At 48.8% G+C, this 17782-nt stretch overlaps 1 protein-coding gene across 1 annotated transcript; it reads right to left on the bottom strand.

The window, feature by feature from the left end:
• Positions 1-13284: 13284 nt before the first annotated feature.
• LOC8053599 (membrane metallo-endopeptidase-like 1) lies at positions 13285-15774 on the bottom strand. The gene has a single exon (XM_040210110.2). The coding sequence runs from the start codon at positions 15772-15774 to the stop codon at positions 13285-13287; it is 2490 nt and encodes an 829-aa protein (XP_040066044.2).
• Positions 15775-17782: the final 2008 nt, after the last annotated feature.

Genomic DNA, 17782 nt, shown 5'->3' with positions numbered 1-17782 from the left:
CGACCGTGGCAATCGTTCTGGTCATACGATTGGCGTTTGTTTTGTCATGCGATGACTTGTTCCGACCGATTAACCAATGAGTTTGTTAGAATGGTGTCACGAGGTATAAAATGGCGGATCAAATAAAAATAATAACTGCAAAGAAGCGCGCAGTTCTGGGGCCCTAAGCTGGACACTTGGCGAAAAGGTCGGCGAGAAATCTGGCGGCCGTGATTGGCCGACGCCGCACTTGACCTTGGCGTCGGCCAATCATAGCCGCCACATTTCTCGCCGTCTTTCTCGCCAAGTGTCTAGATTAGGGCCCCTGCTCGTTCAGCCCCCTCGGCGCTTTACTCTTCCAGAGGCGAGCGTCGCAGTGCCATGGAGTTTAACTTGTGCCGTCTTCATGATGCCATGAAAGACCCTCTTGAAGCAATTAATTTGCTTCAGGGCATGGGCCTGCTCTTGGGTTCGTGTGCATGCCCAGAGTGCGAAACTGCGATGACGCTGCAAGTTCGCGCTAGATTTGCGGGTGGTTATTCGTGGAGGTGCGGTGTGGGGATGACTCGTGAGGTGCCCAAGAGGAAGCCGGTCAAGGTTCAGTGCCGGGGCGAGGTCTCGGTACGGAGCGGTTCCTTTATCGAGGGATCGCACCTGACGCTTCCCCAACTCATGAAGATCATCTACCTCTGGTGCCAGAACCTACCGTGCGCCGTCATTCAGCGGGAGACTGATGTCGCAAGTAAGACAATAACTGATTGGACGAGCCTTTGTCGGGAGGTTGTGCTAAATGCCGTCTTTACGCATTCAGAGATGATTGGCGGCGAAGGCGTGAGTGTAGAACTAAACGAGAGTATGTTCGGGCGGCGAAAGTACCATCGCGGGTATTTAAGGCCTGGCCAGTGGGTTTTCGGCGGTGTGGAGCGTGGCAGCGGGAGCTGCTTTCTTGTTCCCGTGGAGACCCGTGACGCTAAAACCCAGCTAGGGCTAATAGCCAAGTGGGTCCACCCTGGAACAAGAATAATCACTGATTGTTGGGCTGGCTATCGCAAGCTTGCAGATGACGCTCGCTTCACGCACCTCACCGTTAACCACAAGCTGCACTTTGTCGACCGAACACTGGTGCGCACACCAATACGGTGGAGGGCAAGGGGCCACGTCAAAAACTCTCTTCCATCTGGACGGCGCGAGAGCCACCATTTCACTGGTCACCTCGCAAAGTTCATGTTTTGGAGGAGAGAGAAAGCGCGCGGAAACACTGATAGACTCCAGTCGTTCGTCGCCGCGGCCGCCACAATCTACAGCCTCGACGCAGACAGGGACCTTCCCTATAGTGCGGAGGACAAGGATTCTGACGGCCCCGGTGACTTTGAGTGATCCGCTGCGCTGAGCCCGTCGCCCGCCTGCGTGCATAAAGACGACTTATGCGCCAACCGCTCGTCAAGTGCTCGTTACGTCAGTTATAGGTTCTGGTAGCGGTTTAAACGGGCCTTTTCAGGGCGCCCATATTTTGCAAACGGAGCTGTGTTTTAAATGCGGCACCCCGTGTCTCTGTAAAAAGTTCACAAGAAAGATCCAGCAAAGCTATGTGGTCCTCAACTTAGATATCGCGTGTTATGATTCAAATAAAAACTGTTCTTGCTTATTTCGCGCCTTTGATCCCAATAAATGCCGCCGTTGCAGTCGTCCCGCGGTGCTGTTGCTCGCCCATTCGCCGTCGGCGTGCCTCAACTTCGTCGTCTTTGCTAGCGGCGCACCGGCGAAGGCGGCCTTTGATTCGAATAAATGCCGCCGTTGCAGTCGTCCCGCGGTGTTGTTGCTTGCTCGATCGCCGTCGGCGTGTCTCAGCTTCGTCGTCTTTGCTAGCGGCGCACCGGCGGAGGCGGTTGATCTGACACGGGGCGTTCGGCTTTGGCTAGCTGACGGCCAGACGGCGTTCGTAAAATGGCGTCAGCTGTTGCTGGCTTCACGCGGCGGTACCGTGCGTGCTTCTATTCATTCGGTGTTCGTTGCCATGGTGACGGCGAGGAAAGCAGACGAACTTTATGTTGCGGAAGAACGCTGCGGCGCACCGATACCAGGTGTGTTTTTAAGGCCCTTGCCGCATGCTTTTCAATGGGCGGAAGGCGAACAAAAAGAGTTCGAAATAAGGACTTAACGCAGAAGGCTGCATTTCTTCAGCGCCTCATAATTTGACGAGCCTTAAACGAAAAACGAGATTTTTTGGCCATCCCGCGTCCTGTCTTTTTTTTTTTTTTTTTTATCCGTAACATGGGTCTAAAGTATCAGATGCCCAAAACCGTGTCCGATTTCTTTTGCAGCTGGGTGGCGCTGCCGGCGCATTATTCCACGCGTTTTCGTCTGCTACTGCTCCGCGTCTGCTTGCGAGACCCGACTCCTCTCAAAGTTCAGCATGGTTTTTGGTTAATTTTTGCCCTTTCGCCAGTAAAAATTAAATTTGAGCATGAAAAGCGCTACGACTGTTTTGGCATACGCTTTGCATTATTGTAAAATGACGCTGACTTAGCTGTGCTGACAGCGCGAAGCGTTTCGAACAACCCAAATTCGTCGGCGTCAGAATGCGGTGGCTACAGTTAGGGCAAGTTTGTACATACTGTAATACCCCTGCTACACGGGCACACTTAACCGCGGTTAACTCAGCTTTAACTGCAGTTACGTGGCAGCACAGATGCCGCACTATACCCTCGGACAGCTATTTCAAAAGAACTGAAGAGAGCGCGTGCACTGCTTCGATGGGTGCTCAAGATGCTCAAGCGCACGTTCGCCCATAGCTCTGACTGCATCGCCGCAGAATGTTGTCGGCAAGTATTGTGCGCTAATTGTGGTTTAGCGTAACTGCAGTTAAGTGTGCCCGTGTAACAAGGGTATAAGAGTAGATGTGCCGATGACTACCAACTGCAGCAGAAACAATTTGAAAGTCGTCTGCTACTGTCAGAAAAAGCGCCACGAACATCCGTAAGCTCAGTAGGCCAGATGCAACGGCCATGTACGACCACTGTGACAACGGCAACGAGGTAGAGGGGCTTAGAGTGATAAACCGGAAGTTCGGAAGTGGCACCCCCCCGGTTGCCGCCATGTTTTACGCAAATGTGACCACTGGTCACGTGACCTCACAAAAGGAGTGACGTCATCGGTAAGATGGCAGCGCCCAGAGCTAGTAAATGCGAGTTTGTTCGGTGCGCGGTAGCCGTGATGTGCAGCTGCTTTCCGACGACTTTGGGCTTTTTTCTGCTCGCTGACGCAAGTATAATGTGAAAACATGAAGGAATGAGACATTATACCTTTTTGCGCGAGATCGCTCTTGATCATCTGGGTAGTAACGCTTGTGAGACAGCATCAGCCGTATCGCCGTACCGGTGCTCGGATTACCGAATGTGTTGTTCGAGGATTGATAGAACTCTGAGTGCTTTTAGCGTGCGATTTTCGCATTCTCTTAGCTTTGGTTGAACGTTGGAATGTCTGAGAATCGACGCTAAATTTATGCGTCGGACGTAGGGCCTAGGGGAATTCGTTTCAGCCCTAGGAAACTGCATAATCACAGCCAACTTTTAGCGAGGAAGCTCCTGCGATCTTTACGTATTGCGCTAATCGGTGATTCTACATTCGATCGCTTTTCTTCCTTTTTTTGTCAGTGCGAAGTGCACACTTATTTTCAGCTGCGAGGTAGACGTTTTATTGAGTGTGGGGATGAATAAATCGTTGCGGGCACCTGCTTTAAAGCTATTCAACTTGCTATAAGAACAACTGTTTTGGTGTACGCATAGATTAACTGCACATTTTTCTATTTCGTAGCATTTATTGCAGCAATACTTTTTTTAAAATTACGAGTGCACTGTATTTTCGGTCAATTATTTACTTGTTCTAATTACCTGGACAAGATAATTCATATTTGTGTTCACCCCTTGCCCGAAGAGCAGTCTTGTTGAAAAATGTTGCCACATCCTTTCGGTCTCTTCAATAGACTTTTTTCAAAAGTGTAAGTTACCTATACTTTGTATCACCGTAATTCGGAAAAGGGCAACCGCTACAGCCCCCTCGAGCCTATCAGAGAGACGGAGTGAAGGTATGTGACAAATCTGTGCAGACGAGCACTCTGATGATATGTTGTCATGTGACTCTCTTCAACGTGCATATTGACTCACCGAGACTGTAGCCTTTGCCGTTTGCCAAATTGTGATGGAACGAATTACAGTAGCTACTACTCTAATTACCCAAGGCCTACATACTTTGGGCATTTGTTCGTCAACAATGTTATGTCCGCCGTCACTGTGAACTCGGCTCAGCGCCTATTGGACTCTAGTGCTGTGTTAGCGTTCGACATGAACTTCGACCATTCGTGTGCTCTACGCCTAAAAAAAAATTGTGACAATTGCCTTGCTTGATGGGGTTTTGCAAATGGTCTATTGTGTCATTCATATCGAAATTGTCCTGCTATAGAACAATGTATCAACACATTTAATTAAACTAGATGCTCAGAGGTGCGTTCGTCTTTGTAATTAATAAGTTACAGCAATAATTATTTCTTACGAGTGTAATATTTATTTTTGGTAGCTGGGTTGGTTTCGTGCTCATTAATGTCAGTGTGCTATGATGTTATTAACATGTGTGTAGTTTTAAGTATCCTCTCCGCAATGCCTACGAAGGCCCCGGGAGGGAATAAAACAATAAATAACATTTTCACATCACTGGAGGGAATATGTTAATAAATAACATTTTCACATCACTACAGTTTGTTTTCGGATGCACCACATGTTCAGAAGAAATGGAACGACTGCATCCCCATGCAACAAGTCTGCCAGTCTGGTATGTCCCATTAATTAATACTGAGGGGTCAGAGATGGTGATTGTCCTCAAAAGGTCCAGCGTGTGCAGTAAACACACTTTTTGGTGTCTAGACTCTGAAGGCGTAAAGGCAAGCGTAAATATGTTTTTTGGTTAGTGTATCAAATGTGTTTACTTCCAATTGATTACATAATTATGGATTCTTAGCAAATGGTTTCATAATAAGTTCTTTCTGTGACAGTCTCGTGTCAGGCGTTTAGTTGTTGTACCTGTACTCCTTGTTGTCGGAAGACGCTCCTGGCACGTCTGAGTTCAGTTTGGTCGAGTGGCAACTTCTACTGACCGATGCCATCTTGTAATCATACGTCATGTGCCGCACCTGACATCTGATGCACTGGAGCTGCAGGGCTGGCCTCTAATCCGCATATTTTCTTGGTAGCTTTCTGCGTCAATGCAGCAAGCTCGGCATGTATTGGTTATGTGGCTGTGCCTTTTGCTGTACCGTTGACTTGATAGCTGGCAACAATGTTTGTTTGCTATCCAAGCCATTTTACTTCCATTTCGTAATGGAGACTTATTCTGCCTCCCACGACCACTACAACTTGTGCAAGTCTTGTGGGGCAAAGTGAAGTCTCGTGATGCTTGCAGTCCACTTTTGAGAGCAACCAACCATTCTATTTCGTCAAGTCACTCAGCGGCATTCTCATTAAAAGTTAGAAATAGTTTGCTTCGTGGCGTGGACACAGATAATTAGTGTCAGCAAATTATTAGGTATTGTCCTTGGACGACAACCGACACCAAATCAACTGTCCTTGCATTGCCGCTCACCTGCTTTGTCGTGCTTACCTCCCATCGAGGTGAAGAGGATCAGAAGCTTCGGGGTAATGCTGGCACCAGGTACAAAGGCCACCGAAGATAATCCTCAATGCTTCGCGGACGCTCGTCGAGACATGGTCGAGGGTCGTTCAGCTTGAACCCTTGCAGGCCAATTCATTGGTATGGGTACCTCCAGTAGACATGGTCGACCTCATGCAATGGTAGCAGAGTGGTTTTCGGTCGACCATTCGCAGCACCTCCGTTTTCCTCGGTGTATTTTGTTCAGCGCGGACCTACGCTGGTTCTTCCTCGTGTCGGGAATGCTTCGTGTTGGGGTGTCTCGTTAAATTTGTATTGGATAGTAACAGGTAGCCGGTGGCGGTCGTCGTGACTTTGTGGCATAAGCCGCCCTCGGTTCGTCAGATGCCGCTTCGCTCGAATAAGTCTCCAGTTGAAATGCCTGTCGAACTTGTTCCAAAACAATCTCGGCAATCAAAATAAAACCCAGGCAACTGATGGCAGGAAGTAGCTTCCTGATCTCCCCCGTACAACGTTGTGGATGATGTCGCAGATGCCTGGGAGACTGGCGTCGAAGTTGCAGCTGGATGACTCAAGTGTCGAGACGCTGGGGAGTTGTTGATATTGGCAGGCTCGGGCTTACAGTGTACATCCAATGTTGGAAACCTCGGTAATATGAACCCTTCGACTGTTGTCGTGGGGTTGCGGACAAGGCTGCCGAAGGTGTTGTGCCTCACATGAGGGACATGAGATTCTTAGCTTCTTGTCTTCTGTAGCATCAGGGTTGGCATGGGTGTTCGATCAGGCGCAAAACATCCTCCTCGAAGGCGATGACGCTCTCGTTGGGGCCGTGCCCTGGAGAGAATCAGGAATTCGGCTCTCTCTCATCAATGTTGGCTGATGAACATGTACTTCAGCTCGATCTTGCAAACTTCCCACGACGTTAAAGAGGATTCGTAGTTCTCAAACCAGTGCCTGGTAGTTTCTTCCACGAGAAGTACAGGTCCTGCAGGAGCTGGTTGTCCGTCTACCCACTATGGCAGGCGACACGGTCATATATTTCAATCCAGCCTTCGACGTCTTCATACATCTTCCGTGAAAGGGCATCGGAGTGCGAGATGCGACGGGCATGCAAACGATGGTGGGAGCGGACGTGGTTTGCTGCTACAGATTTGTCATTGTTGGCTTCGTCAGGTTCGGTTTTTCTGGCAAAAGACTGAATTCCGGTGGTTCTTGCTGGTAGCAGCGACTGGCTCGGATTTCAGGTTCTTCGTGGTGTATTTTCAAGGTTCGTCCTTGTGATAATTGCCCGTATTTTGGTTTTTCTGAAAGGCTCGGGATAGGACTTGGTTCACGGCTGGCCGGAGGTTTAAGACGCGGGATAGTCCACCACCCGTGTCCCGTTATCGGGCAACTCGGCTGAGGAGCTGCCAGGGTGCACACAGAGTGAAGGGCTACGGGCAAAGTACCCAGCACCTTTACCGGAACATACGATGACAGCTGTGCATGGCCTGAAACTTTCCAGAACTGTAAATATCAATAGAAGATAGTACTGGAGCGAGCATCCGTGACAATATACAAAACCTGACAGAAGAGAGTCTATCCTTACCGCTAAAAAAGCTGCATTGTTTTAAAGGCATTCTGTCCGAACAAATCCTCTCCTTCGGGGTTTGGCGACTGCCGTGAACGAACTGAATAGACGTGGGACCACTTTTCTGGTAATGAGCCGCTCCAGACTGTCGTCGCAAAGCGGCGTGAACGGGTGGACTGGGTAGGTAACACGCGCGATAAAATGTCCATACAGCTTGCAATTCGCGTACCGAGTGTTGATGAAACTTTTGTCGACGAAACGTGCCACAGACCAGGGCAATCAATACCAACTGCAACACCTGTGCTCCGCGAAAGTGCACGTCTACGCCAGAACAATTTAGGAAGCAGCACAGCATCACCTGAAGCACGGCAGAGGAACTACCAACTTGAATGCAGCTCTCCGGTGCGCCGCACAACGAAAGTGAGCCTTCGGTCATTTGAACGAAGCGGCACCACGATTGAAACTGCCAAGCACGATCGACTCACGCAATTTCCGTCGCTAAACTGTGTATCCAAATATATTGCACACGCTTCACTGCAGACCTGGAAGATTCCGATGGTCAACGAGAGCACAGAAACGTTGCCTTAAAATTTACTTGCGGTATCTGAATCAATCCGAGGTCCCAGCAACGTAGGGCCGATTGTCTCTTTCGTGGCAATATCCCCGTCGGTCACCAGCGAAATGCACACCGTTCCTCCTTCTGTTCAAGTTATACCTACGTCAGACACCACGCTGAACTCTGAAGTTGCTTTCGACCGGCCTCATATGACGGCTTCCGCGTCTGAAATCAACTCGCCGACACGAACGACAACAAACAAAGCATCCGACAAGCTCCGTCCCAGCTGGGACCAGCCGCTGCCTGGGCGCTGCCATCTTTCCTGTGACGTCACGTATTTGGTTTGGTCATGTGACGAGTGGTCACATTTGCGTACAATGGCAGCCGCCTTATGGGGGTCACTTTCGAGTGCAGACCGGAACCCCGGTTTATCGCTCTAAGCCCCTCTACCACGTTGGGCAACGGCCACAAGCGCGCCGTCAATGATGATGATAGTGAGTATTAATGCGGAGCGCGCGCCTTCTAACAGGCGCCACGCGAAGGGACCCCCCTCCGGAGCGGAGTTCCAGAACTGAATTGGTTCTAATAACATTGGGCGAAAACAGCAGGTAAAACCAAGCGACATGTCCACGGACCTGAAGAACGTGTCCTCGGACCTGATGTATCTTGCGTATCACGTGGGCGAACGTCACAGAATATGTCCGTGGACCTGCCGGACCACGATTACATGGGTTTTGAACGCAATCCAATTCTTCCTTTTTTTCGAATCCACTGTCGTCCACGGACAAGCCCGGGAGCCGATTGCGTGAAACTGCTCGTTGTACACTTAGTTGCACGAGCGGTTTTCTCTTTTTTTATATGCCTCTTACGGTTCTCGTACACGAATGGGCCTTTGCTCTTTTTCCAGTCCGATTAGTACGCACGAGCTACAGCTGTGGAAGATGCTCGAGGGTTCCTGCGTATGGTAAAAAGAAGAGCCGAAAAGAAAAAGAAAGAAAACGACTGGAAATAATTTTCGATTCGAATATGGACGCCAAGAAGGCTTCACGAGCTGTTGTGGCTTGTGCCTGTAGTGGAACACGACACGCAGGGTCCGAGAGCCGGTGACGAAGAAGAAGCAGCTCGCTCCCGGTGGCTTTATTTATAACCCACTTAACAAACACGTGGCGCCCTCTAGGTTAGTGGCGCTACTATACATCTCTCCTTCTAACAAAGACCGAAGATACAAATGACGTCTAAAACCTAAAACCCTAAAACCATCAGCTCTTCCCAACACTACAACAACACCACAACGTTGGAAAGAGTACATCCCCTCTCGTAACACAGACCGTCGTTATAGGTTGAGTCTTTTGGGGCGGACTAATCGCCCGTCCATATCGAGACGTCTGAACTACTTCAGATTCAGGATCCAAGGGTCTCTGACTGACAACATCAGGGGTTGCTGGACAGCTGAGAGTCCGCCGCTGCAGACCAAGAGGTCCATAAGCAAGTGACTCGTCCGACTCCCGTAGATCAGGAGGTTCTGGAACAGGCACCACTGGAGGCTTGTACGGCACCAGATGCTTCCGGTTCCGCTGCAGAACTCCTCGGGGTGTCTCCACCACGTGAGAACGTGGTCGCTGTGCTTCGCTCAGAACCTTGGCACCACACTGGACGTCCGTGACCCAGACATCCTCGCCTGTAGCACGCTTATCTGCCTTGTCCTTGTTGAGGAAGACCTTCGTCGATGGCCACTCGGGTCTCAGCTTCTCCGACGGCTTCAATAAGCTGGTCCGCAGCCGTCGTCCCATCAACAGCTGTGCGGGGCTGAACCCAGACGGCCCAGGGGTGTCTCTGAAGATCAATAACGCCAGAAAAGGGTCGTCGTTCTTGGAGAAGAGGCCCTTGATCGTCCGGTTCGCGCGCTCAACTTCCTCGTTGGATTGAGGATAGCGCGGGCTGCTCGTCACGTGCTTGAAGCCATAGTCGCGTGCGAAGTCCGCAAACTCCTGAGCCGCAAACTGCGGGCCATTGTCGCTTCGGATAAGCTCTGAAATGCCAAAGCGTGCCACTACACTTTTCGCTGCTTCGACCACTGATGAGCACGTTGTGCTTCTTAGTGTGATCACTTCAGGGTATCGTGAAAAGTAGTCAATGATCAGTAGGAAGTCCTGGCTGTTAAATTGAAACAAGTCAATTCCCAGCTGCTGCCAGGGCAGCTCGGGTGAAGGTGATGGCAAGAGAGGCTCTGCACGTTGGATTCGTGTAGTCGCACACTGCTCGCAGTTCTCGATCTGCTTGCTGATTCCTGGCCAACATACAGAGTCACGCGCTTGAGCGCGGCAGCAGATCACGTGATGCGCGGCCCGCGGACCAAAACAGCATTTCGGTCCGTCGTGTGGATACACCTTAACTAGTCTGGAGCCCTGCGTTGCGCTTTTTGGACCGTGACTGTGGGCCCTACGTGATTTATCAAATTCTACGTTGTGGGCGAGCACCAACCTAAAACCCCAAACGGAGTTCGGGTTTTGCGCATGCGCAGTGGTGAGCCCCCATTTTTTTGGGGCCCCCAAACTTTGGGGCTACTTATTCTAAAACTCTTTAATAGTGTTCTTCTTACGTATTCAAAGACAAGAATAATATTTTTCAATGCCTCCAGGTTCCGACACCGTATGTGGTGGCGGAAAGAAAATGTGCGCTTGTTTCGCCGGTCTGTAAATAGCAAAACCTCGGTATACAAGAGACGTCTCCGTAAAGCTACCTTTCACCAGCTAATTTAGATTGACTCACCACAAACGGAGAGGTCAAGAAGAAATTGGTCATTTCATGAGCCAAAATGGTGATCGAAGGGGGAGGGAGCTTCGGGCTACTTTCCCGTTACTTTCTCAGGATTCAGTGATTTTATCGCGCACCAGCTCGGATTACGTGGGGCGAAAGCCCGTACTGCAGAATAAAAGTATCCTGGATATAATCACCACCCGTGCCCGTTTTGATCTGGATGAGCATCGCATCGGTATGCGGTTGTGTATCACTAGTGCGCGTTGCACGCTAAAAGATTCCAGGCTAGCGCTCGGCAGGCAGCTGAGACTCCAGAGGCCCTCTAAGGCAGACTAACTTCCAGCTGTATAAACATATACACACTTCGACTGGTGAGATCGGTCTATAGGTGAGCGGCGTTTGGGAACTTTCTGTTCCTTAGAAAATTTTGTTTAGTTGTTGAAAAGCGACGACGATGATCTGAAAGCATAAAGGTACCTTTAGCTTAGGTTCCTCAGCTGAAGGTACCTGTAGTAAACGGGGTTCTTGATCATACGATAAATAAACGGGGCGCTTTAAGTTGATAGTGATTGCATTCCTGCTAAACCGCGTGAGGAGCACGTGATTAGCAATTATGCCTTGAAATTGGTTTGACGCGCAGTTTTTATTATTGCGTGTGCAATATCACATTTAAAACCTAAATATTACTTGTTCTTGCTTTTGCGGCACTTTATTTATTTATTTTTCTTCTTTAAGTCCAAGGGCGCACTTAAATGAGTGTTGCGTTAAAACGTCCGACCCGTCTGGCCATACTGGACCCTAAATCATCTGCGTTTACGAGTTTCCATTACGAGGGGGCGACGTTTTTTCCGTTTTCCATTTTTCCGCAAAGCTCTTACTGAAGTAGCTAAATAGTGCCCGGCATAAACAAATCCCATCGCAGTCTCACGGTTACGCCAGCCACACCTTCGAAAGAGATGGACGACGACGAGGATAAAAGGTCCTAGGCGGGAGAGTCGGACGGCTAGTCTACAACCTCGAAAAAAGCGTGTTTCACATGCAGCGGTTTTGGCCCTAGAGCGGCGCGATTTCTGCCGTCGCGGCGCTCTGGCCAGCACCAGCGGTTGAGCGGCATGAGCGTCGCGACGGCAGAAATCGTGCCACTCTAGGGCCAAAATCGCTGCACGTGAAACACGCTGAAGAGCTCGCAGTGGTCCGTCGCGTTCCTCGATTGTGTATTATTCCATTACAGTTGTACTCACAATCATTCCATAATTTGCTACTTATATATATTCAATTTGTTATAATGCATTAAACAAGATATATTTATATATCTGGGATTTTTTTTTTAAGTTCGTGGGTCCGACGCTACTCCCTGTAGCTGTAAAGGAACTCCGTTTAGCACAGGGCCTCCCTTAGCGAAAGGGACCTTTATGCGCCTTTAGATCACGATCTCCAGCTCCCCTTTACTAGAGGAACCTGTGCCAAAGGTACCTTTACGCTGCCGTGTGATTTGGGTATTAAAGCTACAATTTGGAGGTCTCAGAATTATGCTTTGCGTCAGTTTTGCCCCGTGGCAAAACTGACGCAATAAAAAAAAAATTATGCTTGCACAAGCTTGCAGCTCATTGTCTTCGTTTGTCCACAGTGAAACAAAATTTCTCAAGGAACTGGAAGTTGCCAAACGCCGCTCACCTAATAGGTGAGCGGCGTTTGGCAACTTCAGGCTTTTTGGGAAATTTTTCTTCTTTCTTTCAGGTGCTGTTTAAATATTATTCACCACTTTCATTACAGTATTTTACTACGTAATACAGGTATTATACCTAAGCCTCAAATTCTCTCACTATTGATGCACCTGTCTACAGAACATCCTCCAATGGATGAACACAAAACTAGTTTTTTTGTGTGTGTATTACACGATGGCTTTCTTTTTGTGTGTGAAATCGAGTGCACACAGGACTTTTACAGGGATTGGTACTTTATATATATTTTCTACTATGTTCATAGTATTTTAAACACAGCACTCATTGCACTAGGTTATTGCCCGTGACCACATCTTCTCACACATATAAAATACGTACTAAAAAAAAAATCATCTATCAATACGAAAATGTATCGTCGCGTTTTCGTTTACTCAGTTCACGCTGTCAATGAAGCGAAGAGTTACGATCCAGAGCGCAAAAAATATCCACTCATTTCACATCATTTTTTTGCCAAGCTGCCGTTCGCGAAATGAACGACTGCACGCACCACTGAACGAGCTTTGTTTTATACTCAGTTTCATTGAAATTCGAGTGCCTCGTCGTCTGCGTGCATTTGCTACCACTGGTTAAACCAATCCGAGTGAAAGCGCCGTGATTCTGCCCTTTCTTCCGTGTGTGACTGGTTTAGCCTGATGACAGCAAACGCACGAAAACGGCGAAAGCCGTTACTCCTGCCGCTGCTCGACTGGCTCCACCAGATCGGAGCACCGGCTTCGCTCGGACTTAGTGTAAAACGGAGTATAGAAGCCAATAAAACGTTACAAGTAGTAAGCTCGACTTTAGCCCTCTTTGAAACCCATCTCCAGACGACCAGACGACATCGTCTCTGGTGAGGTCCGTCTGCTCTCCAAGATCTTGGCATGAAGACTGGTCCGTAACAAAAGCGACAAAGCTTTGCCGACGGGTCTTTCTAGACTCGCCGAACTACCTGAAAGAGCAGACGTGTCCGCCGGGCTACAAAGCACGCGACACGCAGGGTGCCTTGTCAAGTGTCAATCTGATATCACGTGCGTCGCCCTCTCCTAATCATCCTCCGCTGCATCTCCCTTGGTCTCAACGCAGTAGACGTAGGAATTCCTCTTCTCGTTGCGGCAGTTAAAAGCGTCCTGAAGCTCGTCCAGTCCCTGTAAGGCGGCTTTCACTTTTTTCATCAGCGTTACTCCCTCGTTGATGATCAGCAGGGCCCTGTGCTCGTCCCTAACCTGGCTACACAAGGTCCTCACGGCTGACAAGAAGAAGAGCTGGTCAGGGTTGGTTGTGCCTTTGAGACCAGGAATGACGAAGTCGTCGTCCATGTCCAGGTAGTAGTGGTACGCGTTGTACGCGGTCCTCAGTGTCATCATCGTAAATATGACCGTGAAAACCTTGTAGCTTTCTTCCAGGCTGCCGCTCTGCGAGTCTTCCTTCCGGTAGACCCGGTCGGTAATGCACTTGACGGCAGACCGCCAAGTATTCTTGTTGTCGTTAAAGAAGAAACGAAAAAACTCCCGAATCATATCGTTGAGCATTAAGACACCTAGACCGCCGTAGTTTAGAGCGTGTGGTACGTTCGGATCGAAGAACGGAGGCTGCAGAAGACCTGCCGGCAAGAGTAGCGCGTTCTCGTTCACATCATAGATGAGGGACTGCCTCAGATTTTGATGGTGGAGGTGGAGGTCGACAACCCTTGCGGGAAAGATGAACGAATGTAAATGCCTCACGTTGACCCCGAGGAGCATGTGCGAGAAGGTTGCGCCGGTGCCATTCGGTGTTTTGGGATGCGCCTTCGTAAATTTATACTTTTCCTGTTGTATGGCCAACGTGAGAAAGCGCAATTTCGCAGTGTGCTCCGCGGCACTTGAAAAAATGGTCAGATAATTTCCGTGGGGGGTGAAGTTTTGATAGTACTCGTTAAGCGTCGAGTCATTCGAAATCCACGGTGGGATACCTATCATAGTTTTCATATCACCAATTCTTTTGTAGGCCCTGCTCTTCTGCTCTTTGTCAAGCCAATACGCTCGAGATAGCAAGTATTTGAAGCCGAATTTCAACTTCGATACAAGTTCTTGAGCCGCAAGGAACGTGTCGATTTTTATTATGGCATCTACGTAGACTCTACCCATGGCCATTGGCATTATGTCGTTTGTGGTCATCAGACACTTTTTCCACATGGGCTCAATGGACTCTTTGAAAGCTTTGCGCAGAAAGGCGTCATGGTCTTCCGTCATTTCTCTTAGGGTTTGGCGTCCATAGTAGTCCAGAAGCCTCCATCCAACATAGTTGACAGCCTGAAGATCTTTCGGAGCTTGTTTCAGGCTCGCAAAATACCGAAGATAATTTTCCGAACGAACAAGCACTCGAGTTTCCGGTTTGAGGATCACGCTTGAATCATCGCCGATAATAGACTGTAGAAATAATTTCCATGAAACCTTGGGAATTTCTGATTGCAGAGTTGAGAGGGACAGCGTTTTCAGCGGTCGTCGATGGCACAAATTCCTTACCATAATCGCGTTGCTAAGTTCAAACTTCAAAATTGCCTCATGATGAGGGACGTTCGTGCCTGTAAAATGTGAAATAGATCTGCGAAGGTACGTTTTATATGCTGTCATTGCTTCTCCCTGGCTCATGATTAGCTTATGTCTGGGAATTGTGAATGTGGGGCAATCTAAAGTCAGAAGAATCTCGTCTTCGTCGGGGGTGGCAATACGATTCTCTGTCAAGGGCTTTTGCAAGTGTCGCGATGTACGAACCGACAGTATTGGCTCTATCATCGTCTTCTGTAAAACCTTCGGAAGAAGACCAAGGAAATTTGTTTCTACAATATTACTGAAAGGCCATCCTTGAAGCTGGTATTTCCTCATAACATTTATAAGGTCTTGCAAAGTAAGCTTTGCATTCAAACAATGGTGGTAGACCATGGCTACTTTCTGCGATGCGTCTGGTCTATTGGCATGGATGTTCATTTTTTCTAGATAGCGTTTTATATCCCTGTACATGTCCTCGAGGTAGAGCCTTGCTGAGCCAAGAATCACCTTCTGGTAGTTTTCCTCGGACGACAATAGCCAGTTGGAACAGACGTGCTCAACGATGTCTCTGCACGGGTCAGCTGTGGTGTTGATGCTGTAGGCCAAGGCGTGTCCCGCTGCTCCACACCTGGGTTTATTACACGTGTAATGATCCCTGATGGACCTGATGAGCGATGGAGTCGTCTCCATAGGTGGTGCCATCGTTGTCTCGATCGCCGAGGTCAGAAGGTGCTTGGCAATGTTCGACCATATGATGAGAAAAACGAACGCGAAGATGTTGCCCAGAAGTAGCAGGCATGGGATGGACTTGAGATCTCTCGCGACGCGCTTGAAGTACTCGTCGCTGTAGGACCGATTTCGCACAAGATCGACGTCGGTGTCGCCGTAGCGGTCGATGGATTTGCAGCTCCCGGATACCTTCTGGCGAGGAACGGCGCCACCCATGACCGGCATTTCATCGTTGTCCTCGGCCGGCTTGCTTATTGAGTATCGCCTGCCGAAACTCATGATGCCGGCCTTCAATGAACTGCGCTTGCGAGGATCAAAACCGCTTCAATGAGACCGAGACTTCGGCGACGTTTTCGAACGGTTTAGCAAAATAAAATGTCGGAAATCGGAGTAAGCCATTGGTAGAACTAGGCGCGTGGCCGAACTGTGTTCGCTAAATATCATTCTTCGTCTTCCTCTCGTTATAGAAAAGCGGCCCCTATACTTCGTTTCAGTCCAGACGCAGCCTCTTCACAAGCGCGAGCTCCGTGCTTACAGCGTCTCTGCCAAGCACGCGCGCTCGTGCGGTGTAAGCACTGTTCAAAGCCACATGCTCGCTCTTTTAGCATCGGCGTCGTCGGAACCTAAGCTAAAACGAAGTATAGGTATTGGCACTTGCCTTAAAAAATGTAAAGGAACACCTGTGCATGCATAGTTGGAGGAGGAACGAACACATCCACCGGATGTTGGAGGAGAGAACGAATGTATCCACCTGCGGAACGAATATATTCACCGTCCGAGGTTTATCATTAAGCCTATCACTTGGCGTTCGGAACTCTGGCTCTTAATGTGACATGGGCACGGTGGAAGAAATACATTTAGGTGATGACTCTGGCCGCTCTTCCAGCGGGGAGCGAGCGACCAGATCGTGTTCGGAGCTAGCCTCGAACCAGGAGTATACTTTGTTTCACCTTATGATGTACCGCAGGAAAGGCCACAAGCGCGAGCTCCTTGCTCTGGGGCACATCTAGGCGGCACAAGCTCTCGTGACTTAAGAGCGGCTGCCACGGTTTCAGGGGCGTAGCTTGCTCACCATTTTCGCGGTGTGGGGGTGGTGTGCAGCCAGTGGCTGGCGTCATGTTTTGCTTTGGTGCTGTTTCGATCAAAGGTGCCACCATCATGCACGAAGGTGAGCCTTAACCCGAAGAAGAACTTATGCTATAAGGATGGGAAAGACGTGCTTCGTTCCCAACTGCAATTCGGGGTACCGGATCTGCGCAGAACCTTGTTTAAAGCTCCATTGAATGACGCTCGCCTGGAGCAGTGGCATCGTGCAATCCCGAGGGCCGATCGACAGTTACTACCTAGTCTCCTCATCTCGTTGACCAAGTGAAGACCAAGCTTGGCAGTCTAATTTCTATCAAAGTCTGGGAATGTGAAGTTGTCTGGACAGAAAAGGGCTGAAGAAACCAAGGCTGTGGACTGCATACTATATTATGTAACTGGGTTTTTGAGTGTGAAAATGAAAAAAAGCTACAAGCTGCCCTGCATGCCGATCCGCTTTCAGCATCGGCATTAACACTTCTGCTGAGGCAGCACTGAAAACGTGAAGAACAGAGGAGGCCATATACCCCCCAACAAAAACCCTTTCCAGCTACTGAAGAAAGCGGGACAGTTTGGGACACAATTGACAGTGTTCTTGACACATGCTCAATAACGTTTCCATTCCCTGAACACAAAAAAGAAACAATTGCCCAGTTGCTGCGCTACTACTTGAGCATGCGAACGCGACAACACAGTAAGCATATTACCATGAGTATGAACAAACAAGCTCAAGAAAAGAAGAAATAAGCAAAGAAGCGCGCGTCTTAATTCAAGAGCATGGGTGAGAAACACAGGATGTAGGAGATGGCGTTCTTTGGTATAAATGCAGTGAATTCAGCTTTTGTGTACATTTTAAAGCAAAACTATTTGTCAGGTATTTTGTTACCTGTAAGACGGGGTGACACCATATTGTGAGAGTATAGATGTCCTATAACCGCTACTATTGTTTGACTTTCAGTCACTGTGTCATTATGTCAGTCAGTATGTCATCCGAGTGTGTCATCATTTCAGTCACTATGCATCATAAATAGATTTTTTTTTTCGCTCACAAGGTTTGTATGTTTCAGAGTTCAAGTTGACATTGTATGTATAAACCATTTGTAATGCTATAACCTTTATGCGCCTGTAAAGAATTATTTTGGCCCCCCTATGTAACATTATTAGAATTTATTTATTTTTTTAGTAAGAAAGCAGGAGCAGGGTG

This window comes from Ixodes scapularis, unplaced genomic scaffold, assembly GCF_016920785.2.
Source record: "Ixodes scapularis isolate PalLabHiFi unplaced genomic scaffold, ASM1692078v2 PGA_scaffold5__190_contigs__length_132052651, whole genome shotgun sequence".
Classification (NCBI taxonomy): Eukaryota; Metazoa; Arthropoda; class Arachnida; order Ixodida; family Ixodidae; genus Ixodes; species Ixodes scapularis.
The sequence above is the reverse complement of the archived record's forward strand: the minus strand, read 5'-3'. Positions and strand labels throughout refer to the sequence as shown.

What these genes read in the sequence shown, in the direction of transcription:
- LOC8053599 (XM_040210110.2), bottom strand. Translation starts at nt 15,774, where the DNA reads ATGAGTTTCGGCAGGCGATACTCAATAAGCAAGCCGGCCGAGGACAAC.